General features: G+C 38.1%; 1 protein-coding gene across 6 annotated transcripts in view; it reads right to left on the bottom strand.

The window, feature by feature from the left end:
- The window catches only part of TBC1D31 (TBC1 domain family member 31), a 48,279-nt gene that overhangs the window by 28,504 nt on the left and 4,636 nt on the right, over positions 1–15,139 (bottom strand). For 4 of the 6 annotated variants that reach the window (XM_037502114.2, XM_037502106.2, XM_054692001.1 and 1 more), the window contains exons 2-5: positions 14,366–14,512; positions 10,230–10,345; positions 6,472–6,650; positions 841–992 (exon numbers count right to left, since the gene is read on the bottom strand). In XM_037502114.2, the coding sequence (XP_037358011.1) occupies positions 841–992; positions 6,472–6,650; positions 10,230–10,345; positions 14,366–14,512 (594 nt within the window). Of the gene's footprint in view, positions 1–840; positions 993–6,471; positions 6,651–10,229; positions 10,346–14,365; positions 14,513–15,139 lie in introns of those variants that run through there. The other 2 variants (XM_037502133.2, XM_037502123.2) reach the window with 1 other exon arrangement.

Raw genomic sequence — 15,139 nt, forward strand, 5'->3', positions numbered from 1 at the left:
AATATTTGATGACTCGATTGAGGGTTTTTGAGTAACAGCTCCTATATTTCATAGCATGATCTCAACTTTCTATATTTCCCTCTCCAAGTTTCTCTATTTCACATATGACTGTACTGAATTGGTACAGCACTGCTATGTGAAAAACTAAAACATACAAACTTTTTTTCCTGCTCAAAGAAAGCTGCTTTTATAAGGTATAATAGGAATAAACTGTATTGACTTGCAAGGCTGTTGCTCATTCAAACACTAAGGATTTGCAAAGTGTTTCCTGTAAGCCAGATATCACTCCTGGTGCCAGGGAGGTGGTGGTGAAAGGACAGGGAAGATCTCTGCTCTAGGGGATTTTTCAGTGTGGAGGAAAGCAAAAAACAAACAAATAAATGAACTTAATCTCAGCTGATGAGTTCTTTAAAGAACTACAGAACGAGGTGACGTCACAGAGCAGGAGAGGAGGAAGAGCTACCTGAATGATGTGCCAGGGCCAGTCACGGATGTCTTGGGTCAGAACTCCAGGCTGACCGGCACGGAAGTGCTGAGGAAAGAGTGAGGCTAGTAGGTAAGGAGGTGGTGCTGGACAGTGAGCAGGAAAGGAAATAAGGAGAGAAAAAAGGCGGTGGGGGGAGAGAAAAAAGCCAGAACACAAGAGCCTCAGCTAGGGGAGTCCTGTACTTACAGGTTCATGTACTTTTATATTTTTGTGTGTATTTTAAATTTTCATAATAAAGTAAAAAGAAGGGAGGGGGGACCTATAGACCACACCTAAGTTTGACAGAAACACTTGTAAAATTTCACTGGAGTTAAATTTCTTAAAAATTCTCAGTGTCTTAAAATGCTCATTACCTGGTCACAGCGAACACCTTGTAAAATATACTAGAACTTTCAGGTGGAGCTGGCAATTGATATTTGCAAATGAGAGTATCACATTCCCAGGCGAAGATGGAATTATCTTTAAAGCAGCTGAGGATGGTATTACTTAATGGTAGAAAGAAAACCTTAAGAGGAAAAAAAAAGTTATTGTTCATATAATGATTAGATATAGCCCTCTTTAAACTGAAAATTATACAAGCAGTCAGTATGTTTCTTTTATACAATAATTTCTTCTTACTGGAGAAATATACATTTACAGTACACAACAGGATAATACTGATATTTCATATTACTATAAACTAAAAAGGCAAAACCCTTTAAATAGAAAATAAGTGACTACTAGGACTAGTAATTCATAAAACATTCAAAATTTAAAAAATATTTAGTCTTGTAAGATTCAAATTAAAATACTATTTTATCTATATCAAATTTATTTTAAAAGTAATGCATATATACATACACAAACTATCCATTTACTAAAAATGTGTATTTATAAATTAAATAACATTATTAGCATACATTAAATATAAATTCCTGGAAAATGCTAAAAATACTCAATATTGGTGAAAGTAAAGCAAAAAAGGTATTATTATGCTCTGCTGCTGATAATAAAAATTAGCTGAAGATATTGCACAACATATCTGTCTTAACATATCTCTTTTTAACTAGTCAATCTATTTCTGAGAGTTAATCCCTTGGAAACAATCAGCCAAATGCTTTTAGATAAATTATATAAATGTTTGTTAAGCATTATCCATGAAAGTAAAATACTGATAATATGTATTTTGTATCAGAGATTCAACTTATTCAATGTACAATTAAGACATTGACAGAAATGTTAAAAATATAATTTTTATTTCTAATTTTCTATTTATAAGCACTATCCAATATTATTTTCATTGACATAAAATCTTAAACTGACTGAAAATGGCCTCAAATAAAAATTTGTGTTTACTGTGTGAAACACATAGATGTGGGGGGAGGAAAGGAGAGGAGAGAGAAGAGGAAAAGAAAAAAGGAAAGATGGGAGAAACCAAGGCATGCACTAAGGACAAAATATTCCTGCCCATTTCAAAATCTTCTGAAGTAGCTTGAGACACTTCACGTGGTTTGACTGTTAATTACATTTCTAGCTATTTATTCTTTGATTCCCATCCAAGGGCCTTAACTGCATTATAGCTTATTGTAACACTTTGTATTTGAACACCCTTATCATCATTCTACTGGCATATCTTTAGTACTATTATTTTGAGAAACACATGCTTGTTTCTGTGCTGGAAACAGAGGAGCAGAAACCCACTAGGAGCAGAGGACCTTCAAGAATTTCTGGCCGTTCACCTTCAGTATTACTAGTCAGAAGGATGTCTGATCTCTCTTGGAATGCTACTTTCTTTGGGGATAAAGTGTTCAACATCTTTAACACTGGACTGGAGTGTCTCTTAAGTATTCAGTACGTGGATAAGGCCATCAGCACAGTAATGAGAGTGCAGGCCAGAAATGACTCTGTCCAGGGAAAAAGCAGCATCAACGCCAAATCTAACATGGCTTTTCCCAGTATTGCAAGGCAAAGTGCATGAAATACTTCTGCAGTCTTGCACCTTATCTGTGTTACCGCCACCAGGGCTATTATATAAATATAGGTGGGAAACAATTCTATTATTTAATCCTATGACAATAAAAATTTCAGAGGACTGTAAGTTGTAACTTTCCTAACAATAATTGTAGGCTATTATCATAAACTCTTTGTCCTAAACTCTTATCTAAAAACAGATTTTATAGATAAATCTTTTTTCAATAGTAAACAGTGCTTTAAAAATGCACACATATGTAATGCACTATGAAGCATACTGCGCCACCAGGGTTAATGAAAACGATCTACTAGGGATTAATGTGAATAAAACACAACAGAAAAGGTTAATTCAACTACATTGGCTGTTGATGCCCTTGCCTTATACAGCTCCTCATTTATGCCCTTGGCTTACTTTGTCAGAGACAATCTCTGGTAGATCTTTTGCCAACAGATTCATTATGTTAGGGAGATTTATAATAAAGATCTTACAAAAGAATCTGCAATGAATACATTATAATCTATAATGAATGCATTAAAATATTGTTTAGAAATTAATGTCAAAAAAGTCAGTTTAAATTTTTTTTGATAATTGGCAATATTTTTCTAGAAAAGTAATAATGTTTATTCCTACTGGGAGAAGCAAAAGCTTAAAAGTTAATGAGCATCAAGTGCTATTTTAGGGGAACAGCTATGATAGATTATTGCCTACATGATTATTCATTACTAGATTTGTGATTTTAATTGCCAGATTTTAATGATTATAAAATTGTTCCTAATGATTCATGTCGTTATTTAGATAGTGTCATCTCTTAAAAAAAATTCAAAAGCAATAACAAAATGTACTTTTAGGAGGGTTGGGTACAGTCGTGTGGAAGGAGCTCTTCCTTACAAAATGCAAAAATTCTAGGCCTTTCATTTTCGAGAAGAATGTGAATATTTTTCAAAGTTTAAAGAGTTCCGAATAGTAATAAGGGCAACTCAAGGTCAAATGGACAACTCAGCAGAAAATCAGTGAGTACCCACTGCAGAGAGGCTGAAGTTCACATGCTTTAGTAAATGTCTTCTGATAACATCACAAGACCTTTTCCAGCACATACAGTAGAACCACAGAAATCAGAAATTCTAGGATTTATCCCCAAATCCCTCACTGCAGAACTCTTTTATTTTCAAGCTTCAACAGAAGAAAATTTGCTAATGTGAAGAAGTATGACTGTTTTGCACGACAGGCAGTATAGTATAATGGAATGACTCTCCAGTAAGAAAGTTCTGGATTCAAATTGTGACTCTTATAATAAGCTATGTGACTCTAGAAGAGTTATGTAATGTTGCTGAACTTCAATTTCCCCATTTGTAAAATGAGGATAGTAATATATACATTTTAGTATTATTTAGCTTAAAAGTCACTAAAGAAAATACTAGGTACATAATACTCAACAATCTACTACTATAAAGCACCAATTAGCACTTGTCAAAAATGCTTACTGTGAATCCACTCAAGCCTTCAGACTTAACTTCTAGTGCAAAAGAAACAGAGATGAGAGAAAACAGGCTAAATGACAAGATGAAACTGTACGACAAATCCAGATTGTGGGGCATGTTCTAGAACAACTGGCCTAGCCTCTAAAAATCTTAATGTCAGGGGCAAAATAGGTAGAAGGCTGTTTTATTTTATTTTTTAAAAAAATTATTTATTTTATTTATACAAGCACTGGGTACAGTCAGAAATGTGGGAGGGTGAGAGAATTCACCAGAGCCAGAGCAGGGAGCAGAACAGGCAGAAGGACCGAAGTACGCTGCTGAGGGGAGCAGCAGGCAAGACAGGAGAGGTCTGTTGTGCCATGTGGGACCCTCACCAGCGACCGGGGATCGAACCGGTGCTGCAGAGGCTGCAGGCAGCTTCGCAGCCCAGCGCTCAACCACTGCGCCACCAGGGGAGGCTCACAAGGCTGTTTTAGATCAAAAGAGTCACCACAAAATGAGGCCCATAGCAAAAGACTTTAAAGGTCTCATGTGTCATTAAAAAAAAAAAAAAGAAAAAAAATCACAAGAGTTTAATTTAAAATACAAAATCAGACTGGTTTATAATTATTTCCTATTTTCAACGGTGTGAGCCAGGAGTGGCAACCAGCTAACCCATCCTTGTATAACCCAGGAGCTCAGACTAGTTTTTTCTTTTTTGGTTATATTTTTGGATATTATTTTATTCACTTGCTATAAGAAACTTAGGGACATGGGCCTTCGGGTCCTCTTAATCTTTTTTTTTTTTTTTTGGTGGGACCCTCACCGGTGGTCAGGGATTGAACTGGCGATGCAGAGACTGTGGGCAGCCTTGCAACCCAGCACTCAACCACTGCACCACCAGGGGAGGCCCGGGTCCTCTTAATCTTACAATTAAAGTCATCAAATAGCTCAAATTGAGAACTCAGTTTTTATGTTGTTTCATTTTAGATGGTTATATAAACACACACATAAATACCTAATTCAGCTCTTAGCCTGCAAAGCCAAAACTACTTACTCTCTGATCCTTTGAGAAGAAGTATGCTGGTAACCTTTATGATGTTCTGTTATTTTAGCATACTACATTTATCTGTATACTTTTTTAAAATTTTATTCTCATATCACTAACATCTGGAGTCCTATTTTTTTTCCAACTGAAATGTCTAAATGACCAAGCAAGGTTAGAGCTGGCAAATATCCAGCATACACTAATTTTAATTTCATGGTAAAAAGGACAGATGGTTTTTGTGTTGTTGTTTCATAACTGTTTCCATTGTGGGCTCAACTCTTAATGCTCCCTTCTTTGGAATTTATAATTCAATTTAAGTACTAAAGCAATTAAAGACAAAAAGACCTACTAAGACATTTAGCCTAAATCCTCGATGAATAAACTGGCTGCAACTTTTGTCTTTTTTAATTATGAAAAGCAAACTAAAGAACTCTGAAATTTCCTTGGAGACTACAAAATAAATTTTTGGTTGACATGTGTTGCTAGCTCTTCATGTTAATAACCAAGAAGTTAAAAGCAATACTGCATGTATAATATTACCTGCAGAAAAATAATTATTTGCATGAGAGACTCAGATACTCATGAAAATAGTATTTAATCAAGTGGGAAAAAATTAAGTCTTAAAAGCAAAAGAAATGGATTTTTAGGGTGATATGTGTATACAATGGAATGGACTGAAACATACAACAACATGGATGAATTGCAAGAACATTACACCAAATGAAAAAAAGCTTTACATACTGTTTGTGAGCTCTGTCTATATGAAATTTTAGAACAGATAGTTTATCTGTTAGTTCTATACAGCTAACCTATGGCTAAAAAACCTGGGAAGCTAGGATGGAACTTTCTTAGATGATGGCAATGATATATTTGCACAGGTAACAGAGGTATGGAAGGGTGTGTGTGTGTGTGTGCGTGTGTGTGTAAAAACTTAAATGAATATTTATGATTTGTACATTTCATTATATATAAATTCTACCGGAAAAATACTGAACCCTAATCAATTGCATGCAGGCTCAAGTAATTATGGTTATATTGATGCCTGCAATTTAAAGTGGGGAAAAAAAAAAAAGATGAACTAAAGAACAGAGGGACAGACAGATGGACAGAGCCACAATACAGCAAGGCAACACAGAAGTGCAGTAAAGAGTAATAGCATGTTAATGGTAAAATCTAGATGGTGGTGTACCTGTGTTCACTGGGACATTCATACAAATCTGCTATAAATTTGAAATTTTTCTTAACAAAATGTTGGATTAAAGACTAACATGAAATCAAATAAATACTATCAACTTATGAGAGTTGAAATTACACAGCCAAAATAACAATAAAAAAAGAGTTCAGTATATTATAAATTGCAGTCCGAGATAGCATTTTCAAGTCCACAGACCACTTTGCTGTGCTTGTTGCTGAGTTATGAGGGTACAACTTTGTAGGACAAAGTGAATCATTACTCTATATCACCTATAAATCTTGCTGACCAAAAAACTAGCTTGAGGAGCACAACAGATATCACCCCCTCACTGACCTTTTGTATACCCACAGACTGAAGAATATTCAGCTTTCTTTTTCTCTGAAATGTATCCAAGTCCCACAGCTGTGCTGTATCAGAAGAAGTAGTGATGGCATATCTCCCTGATGCATGCACAGAGATTGAAAATACTGATGACTCATGGCCTCTCATCCAGCTAACTAGCTCCTTGGTAACTGTGGTAAAAAGTAAAATAGTTATATATACAATTTTACATACAGTGGGACTCCCTGGTGGTGCAAGGGGTTAAGCATAGCACTATGAAGCAACCCGCAGCCTCTGCAGCACAAGTTCGATCCCTGGCCGGCCAGGGAGCAACCCACATGGCTCAGCAGACCTCTCCTGACTCACCCGTTGCTCCCCTCAGCAGTGTGTTTCAGTCAGTTCTGCCCCACTGCCTCTGGTGAATCTTTTCACCTCCCGCATCTCTGGCCTATATCCCAGCTCTTGTATGCAAAAATAAATAAATCTTTTAAAAAATTATAATAAAAAAAACAAACGAAAACAAACAGTTTTACATACAGTTATACTATACATCACCCAAGGAATGATGGCTAGGTATTACATGAGGCCCCTCCACTAACAACTATAAAAATGGCAGCGTATGGCTAGCTGACAAAGTGCACTCTGGGATATGTTAGTAACATGCTTCATGAAGAAGAACCTTTTTCTTTTTGTTAGGGAGTTTTAGACTTTTTCCTCTAATACTTTTATGTAGAAGACTGCTCTATCTGGTCTGTGTTTCAGTGAGAGCACTTTAAAGATATATAGTGGATAATTAGAAGGGGGAAGAGATCAGACAAGACTAATGTGTTTGTTGTCCTAATAATCCAAGCAGGAGAAAAAGAGACTCTTAGAAAGCAGCAATGGAGAAAGGGACAAATTCTAGAGCAATGAAGTAAAAATATCAAAGACCTGAGTGACCAAATAGATATACTGAGATGGAAGAAGAGCTAAGACTCCAATGGTTCTAGTTTAATCATGTAACCAGACAATGATGCTATTAACTGACAAAAGAAATACATGAGGAGAAGCAGATTTTACAATGTGGGAAGAAAATAATTAATTTGTTTTTAAAATTGGCTCATACCTAAACTATCATGATGATTATCACTAGGTTGTAAAACTACTAGTGAGTTTATATTTTTCTGTACATTTCTAAATTTTCTACGGTAGGCATGTTTTATCCTTATGAGATTATTTTCCTCTAAAAAAATGGAACTGAGAATAGACAGAGAACAAGATACAAATATGGGGAACCTCAAGATACAAAATTAGTCAAAAATGAACCGAGAGGAACACATAAACCCTTAGGGAGAGAGCAGTGGTTTCCAAAGATGGGTCTAGAGGTGGGTATTAGTTAAGGATCAATTTTTCACTGGTTTTCAGTGAAATGAGAAAAATAAGGATAAGGTAATGAGTTTTTCATCAAGCAAAATTTAAAGTACTACCCTTTTAGTATTAACTCCTTGTAAGTGTATGATAGGGGCAAAAAAAAAAAATCCCCCCCCTTTTTTTTTGTGGGACCCTTGCTGGCGGCTGGGGAACAAACTGGCGCTGCAGAGGCTGCGGGCAGCCTCACAGCCCAGTGCTCAACTGCTGTGCCACCAGGGGAGACCCAAAAAAATCCCTTTTTTAAATGAAGTTAGGGTTTTTTCCCAAATAGCAAAATTTTAAGTTGACAACTTTTTTTTTTTTTTTTTTTTTGTGGGACCCTCGCTGGTGGCTGGGGATTGAACTGGCGCAGCAGAGGCTACGAGCAGCCTCGCAACCCAGCGCTCAACCACTGCACCACCAGGGGAGGCCCTTAAGTTGACAACTTTTAATGGGGTTTCCCTTTTCTTTTCAATAGGCTCAAAAAGCCAAAAGTTTAAGAACCACTACAAGAATCCAGTAGAGAGAATACTAAGAAGCAGCTAAAAATTAAGTGAACTAAGAGAGTAAGAGTATGAAAACTCAAACTCTAAATGATCCAAAGTTTCAAATGCTACTAAGAAGTAGGATGAAAAGTCCAGAGGATTTTAGCCATCAGAGCTTACTAATGACCTTGGAAATAACGTCCCTGTAGCACACAGAGGGAAGAGCAGGATGAGAATCCAGGGTGAATGCTGCGAGGAAGCAGGATCTGCAGCAACGGGGAAGGAACGGGAGGCGGTGGGTGGGGCAGCACCTAAGGAAGGGGCTGACGTGGGGGTTAATAAGACAGAAGACACTGTGAAAGGAGCTGCGCAAAAGGGGTGGATCCCGAGAGAGGCATCGCAGATGAGTATAAAGACTTAGTTTTCTAGAATTTCTGTGGCAACTGTGCTGTACCAAATATTGCCAACAGTTTCAAGTCTACCAACTGGAAACATGTTAAAAGATTATACTGCTGCAAACATGTATAAAGCACAACATTAGGTAATGATTTTAAATATACTGTATCGATTTTTAATGAGGTAAAAGGATCCCATTAAATGTAGATACCAGGGTCATGTTTGTTACAACAGAAAAAGTGGGTGCAGAGAAAACAGACTGGAAAGACGGGTCTCTGGCAGAGACACTGTGGTGTCTCTAGGCATTGCTAAAGGACAACCGAGTAGTGCTTTTTCCCTGCTCTTGTGCACGTCACGTGGGACCTTGGCAAGTGACTTCTGTGTCTCACTTTCCTCATCTGCAATGCGGAGATAGTGGTAGAGTCCACCTCAGTGGGTTATTATGGTAATAAAAATTCACTTACATCATTAAACAGTACCGGCAAAGAGCAAATGCTATATAAATTCAGGTTATCACTGTTATTCCTATTGTTGCTATCATTAATATCTCTAAATATTCATCAATACTTCAATAGCAAGAGAAAATGTAGTTGAGATACCTCATTTTTTTTTTTTTAAATAAGTGATTCCGTTTATAGAACTCTAAGCTCTCTACTAAGTAATATGATAGGGTATAAAACACATAGGTTATATTAAAACAATATATGATTCTTGTGCCTGTGTAGTAGGGAATCTGGCCTTCAAAGAGAAGTGTGGCTTTTGTCTAGGTTACTGGGAGGCTATCTGGAAGCCCCTGGCAATTTCCAAGTGACTATGTCTTTGTTATTCATGACTGGTCCCTCAGATGACAGCAGATAGTTTATGCTAAGGAGAGAACCTCAGTGTGGGGCTGGCCACACCAGAAAGACCAACCATGTGCTTGATTAGCAGGTTGGGTCTCTGGGCCCAGCCTGCTGTCTAGAGAAAGGACGGAACTAAAACTGAGTTCAACCAAGTGAGCAATAATCCACTCAATTGGGTATGTGTTGTGGAGCCTCAATAAAAAGTCGGCATCATGGCATCAGTGAATTCTTGGTTTGCCATTACTCAGAGTGGATGGCCACCCTGATGCTAGGAGGGTAACGTGTCCCTGAGGACATGGAAGCTTCTTTTTTAGGCACCTCCCAGATTCCACCGTAGGCCTCTTTTCCTCTGGCTCATTCTGATTTGTATTCTTTGCTACATTGAAACTCTAATGATAAATATAGTGCTTTCCTGAGTTCTTTGAGTCATTTTAATGAATTATCAAACCTCAGGGTAGTTGTAGGGAATCCTGAATTTGTAGATACCTGATCTGACACGGGAATGGTCCTGGGACTCCCAAACTTGTGACCAGTGCCTCAAGTGAGGGCGTTCTTGTAGGAAAAGGCTCCCTCTGACTGTACAGACTGGCAAACCCCTTGCGCTTGTAATTCAGTCTATATTTTACTCTGCTTCAAAAGATAAAAGAGGACTTCTTACCTGTATCAAAACATTTAATAGAATAGTCAGCTAATGCCACAAGGAATTCAGACTTTCTACGAAGATTAAAGGCGAGAGCTGTGCAAGCTTGTGCTGTCCGCTGAACAAGATTAAACCTATTGAGAGATTACTGCATTAGTATCAGCAGTTCTTCCAATAGTCATCAATTTTATGCTGGAGACATCCTTAGAGATAAAGGAAATGAAACTCAGAAAAGTGAGCCCCCATTTTGGTAGGCCAAACCAGACCATGAAGGGGGCCGTGGGCCACGCGGAGGAGTGTGGGTTTTACTTACACAGAACGGGAAGCCAAGTTGTAAGCATAGCAGACATTAGCAGGCCTGTCTTTCAGGAGGATGACTGACAGCAATGGCAAAAGGATAGCGGGACAAGGTAGAGATTGTTAAGAAAGCTACGACAGAGAATCTCATCCAGAGTTAAGGTACAAAACCGAAAGGACAAATAGAGGTGTCAGAAGTTCAAGCAGAGAGAGAGCTGGTGAAATAGCAAACAGGGAGCAAACAGGGAAGAACCAGGAATTCCTTGCGGGCCTCATGAGGTTGTTGGGATGACTAAATGAAACACTATGTTAAATGCTTAGCAGAGTTCTTAGGACATAGAATTCAATTTACCAAAAATTAAGCTTTCAAGCTTGGGCAATGGAGGAACAAACTTAGGGGTAGGAATTAACAAGCCTGATTTTAAACATGTTGAGTGTAAAGTCCTTGAAAACATTTACAGCTGTGCTGTCCAAAAGAAACATTATGCAGGCCACAGGTGTGATTTAACATTTGCTAAGAGACATGTTAAAAAAGTAAAAAATAACAGGTAAAATATATTTTAAAATGTACCCTAATATATTTTATTTCATTCAATGAAATAAATTTATTTGAAATAATATAAATTTATTTCAACATTTAAGCAATACAAAGATTATCGAGATATTTGACATTCTTTTTTATACTAAGCTTTGAAACCCAGTGTGTATTTTACACTAACAACATGTCTCAATTTGAAGTAGCACCTTTCAATGGCTCAAGAGCTCTGTGAACTAGTGGCCACTGCACCAGGCAGCCCAAGGCAGAAGATACCCAGCGGGAGGAGGAGCAGATCTGAATTCACAGTGTTCACAAGGCTGCGGAAGCCTAAAGCCTCGCAGTGGTGAGAAGGTCAGGGGGTACCTGGAATAGGGAAGGAAGCAGGCCAAGGACAGATGTCTGAGCAGCACAACAGTACAGGGACAGACACTGCAAGAAGGGTCAGTAAAACAAGGGGAAAGTCATCAGGGAGGGAGAAAAATCAGAAAAGAATTGCATCTTGAAGCCAAAGCAAAAGATTTCAGGGATGAGGGGAAGACAAGCATATTTAGTACTTTAGTAAGATGAGAATTGAAGAGAGGCCACTGGATTAGGCAAGGAGGAAAATTTTAAGGGAGCTCAGTATAATAGGAGTTAGAGTCAGACAGGCCTGACATCAAGTCTCAGCTCTGCCATTTATTCCTTTGTCGCTCAGCTGTGAATATTCAGGTCGACAAAATAACAGGAAAGACCCAGGGGATGCTACAGAAGACAGAGATTAGCATTGTAAGAAGTTAGGCTCACTTATTGTTATGAAAAAAGTGGCAAAGAGTTGAAAAAAGCGTTGAAATGACAGGTATACTGAAGTTGTCCTTGGAGTAGAGGAAGTAAAGTTTAAAGAGTGTCTTCTCATGAATTAGAAGGCTGAGCAGAATAAGAGCCAGGTCAGACACAAGGAAACAGGTAAAGTTTGGGGAAAGTAAATAACAACAAATAAGCAAAAAGAGTACTAATTATCACTGATGTTAAAGTTAAATATTCTGTAATGGTGTCAATCAACAATTACTTTATTTTGTTTAACAGTGGGAGCAAAGAGAAGACAGTTCTATTGATTTGAGACTCCCAAATTGGCAGGGGAGCAAGACTAAAGGGTGGGAGAATTGTGACCATTACTACTTTTCTGGTAAAGAGTAGAAACAATGATTAACAAATTAACTCAGTAACTCAGTAAATCACAGATAAATCAGATGTGACCTCTTCTTTTCCTGAGCTGAGATGAATTTTACTGAGATCGTACTTCCCATAAACAAGGACATTCTCCTCTGTAATCATAATACAATCATCAAAATCAGAAAACGACACTTGCATATTTTCACCATGTAGTCCTCAGACCCCATTTAATCTTGCATGTCCCAATAATGTTCTTCAGCCAATAGATTTTACTTTCCAGTGCAGATTGTGCCTTGTCAAGTCTCCAGTCTCCCTCAATCTGGAACAACTTTCATGGCCTTGACCCTTGTGAAGAGTGCTGACTGTCTTGCTGTACAGTGCCCTTGCTTCACCTTTATCTGATGACTGTCCTGTCAGATCCAGGTTACAGGTCTCTGACAGGAATATCACAGAAGTGACGCCATGTTCCTTTCACTGCTTCCTATTAGGTGGCACAAAAATTTTGATTTGTTCCACTACTGGTTAAATTACCTTTAATCGTTTGATTAAGGTGGTGTTGGCCAGGCTTCTTCACTGTAAAATTACTCTTTTTAACTCAGTAATTAATAAGCATTTTGTAAGGAGGCCCTTTGTGTGATTACCAAATATCCGTTATCATTAAAACACTTAGGTTGGTTGATTACAGTCACGGATGTTGACTTTACCCAACAGGCCATGACCCATCACTACTATTATTTATTTTAACGCTCAGATTGTCTCCAGTCATCAGAGGAGTTCCTTCAAGCTGCTATTTGTGTACTTCTGACACACTCCCATTATTCCTTGAACAATTCCTTCTCCCTGGCTATAAAATGTCCCAGGGTCATCTTATACTTTCCCTGTCTTCATCCTGAAACCCAAGGATCCCTGATTCCTTTCAGCAGAGTGGCATTTAGAAAACAAGAACCGGGCACTACGTGTGTTGACTGCTACTAGGGTGTTCTTACTCCCAGGCTCTCTGTGGACAAAGTGAGGGAATGCCGGTGTATATTCATTCACCTGCTCACATACGCCCCTATTTTTATATCTATCTCTGTACATACAAAACCAGGAGTTCACCATTGGCATAAACAGTTCCAATCCAGTACTACAGGGTCCTTCAAGTTCCCTCCCTCTCTAGCTTTGTAACTCCCCTTTCTAGTAGTGAGGAACCTGTTTCCCCACTATCCTCAATGCTTACTTACTGGCTCAAACCTCCCTGTCTTTTCCATGATTGCCCTACCCCATGGGAACACCTTCCACTTCCCATTCTGGGCCAGCTTAGCCCCCACCCCTTAACCCCCTACCCCCTTCCCACGGCAGCTACCCCACTCCACAGATGCCTACCTCAATCCATCCCACCTAGATGATGTTGAACTAAATTGTTCAGCAAAGGAAAAGAAGGGGAAAAGGAACAGGAAGAAGAATAAGGCTAAACTCTTTAAAATACTTATATCTAGCTGTATACTGTGACAATAATGTACAAAGGAAATTATGATCTTTCTCAATTACCGAAAGAAGTATCAGCTATTAATTGACAAGTCAACACTACTTAATTTTTAAATTTAAAGAAAACTAGAGATATTGTTAAAACCAGCAATTTCTCTAAAAACCCTAACCATATTATCTTTCTACCCTTTCCACTTTCTTTTTTATTATTATTTTATTATTATTATTATTATTTTTTTTAATAGAGGCATGTTTTTCTTTATTTGTTTGCTTGTTTGTTTGTTTTGTTTATACATGCACTGGGTACAGTCAGAAGCACAGGAGGGTGAGAGAATTCACCAGAGCCAGAGCGGGGAGCAGAGCAGGCAGAAGGACCGAAGTACACTGCTGAGGGGAGCAGCGGGCGGCAGGAGAGGTCTGCGCGCCATGTGGGACCCTCCTCCGGTGGCCGGGGAGCAGCCGGGGATCGAACCGGCGCCGCAGAGGCCGCGGGCAGCTTCGCAACCCAGCGCTCTACTGCTGCGCCACCGGGGAGGCCCACCCTTTCCACTTTCTTTGTCAGCACTTACGACAGTGTTTTTTTTACAAAATACCTGAAATGTAGAAAGAACTTAACAAATCTTTCTGAATGAATAATGAGCAGGAGGCACTAAAACAATAAATAAATTAATAACATTAAAAAAAATCAAAAGCGTTTGCTTACCTGTTTCCATACAAGTCAAAAACATAGATATTTCCTTGATGATCCCCAGCTATTAAACAATCACCTGAGCTATCAAATGCCACATTCAAAAATCTCAAAACTTTGGGAAGGTAATCAGAAGTGGTATGAATGATGTTCACTATAATCCTGTCCAAAAAACAAAACAAAACACCAAACACATTAAATTCTAGTCTGAGCATTACTTGTCATTATGAAAAATAGAACTTTCCCACTACCCTAGTTGTGAAGTTTTTTGCAATCCCATAATTCCCTTTCCTACTGCTTTTGGTGCTCCTGTCTCCTAGAATCAATCCTACAATGATTTCTGAAAACAGTTCAGAAAGTTATTCGTTATCAAAGTAGCTACTCTTCATTTATCACTCATTTACTGTTCATCTATCACCAAATAACTAAGAACTCACTATGTGGCAGACACGGAACAAGCCAGAACTAAGAGTAACTGATAGACACAGACATGCGCTACCCCATGGAACTTTCAGTTTAATGGTAAAGACAGACATTAAAAAAATAAACACACATATGAACAGATTTATAAATTGTGATCAGATGATAGAAAACAACAGGGTATAAGACAACATATTTTCCATTGAGTAAATTGTTGCATTTAGTGACACCTGCTAAAAACAGTGATGTAGCTAATGAAAAGTACTTTAATACTTACACAAGCTATCAAGTACAAGTAAAATTTCAAGTCAGTATTCTAATTAAATTGTAAGATATCTTCAGGAGATTTTGTTTGTGTGCTATATAGAA

The sequence above is a fragment of the Talpa occidentalis genome, unplaced genomic scaffold (genome assembly GCF_014898055.3).
Source record: "Talpa occidentalis isolate TD23 unplaced genomic scaffold, MPIMG_talOcc4v2.1, whole genome shotgun sequence".
NCBI lineage: Eukaryota > Metazoa > Chordata > Mammalia > Eulipotyphla > Talpidae > Talpa > Talpa occidentalis.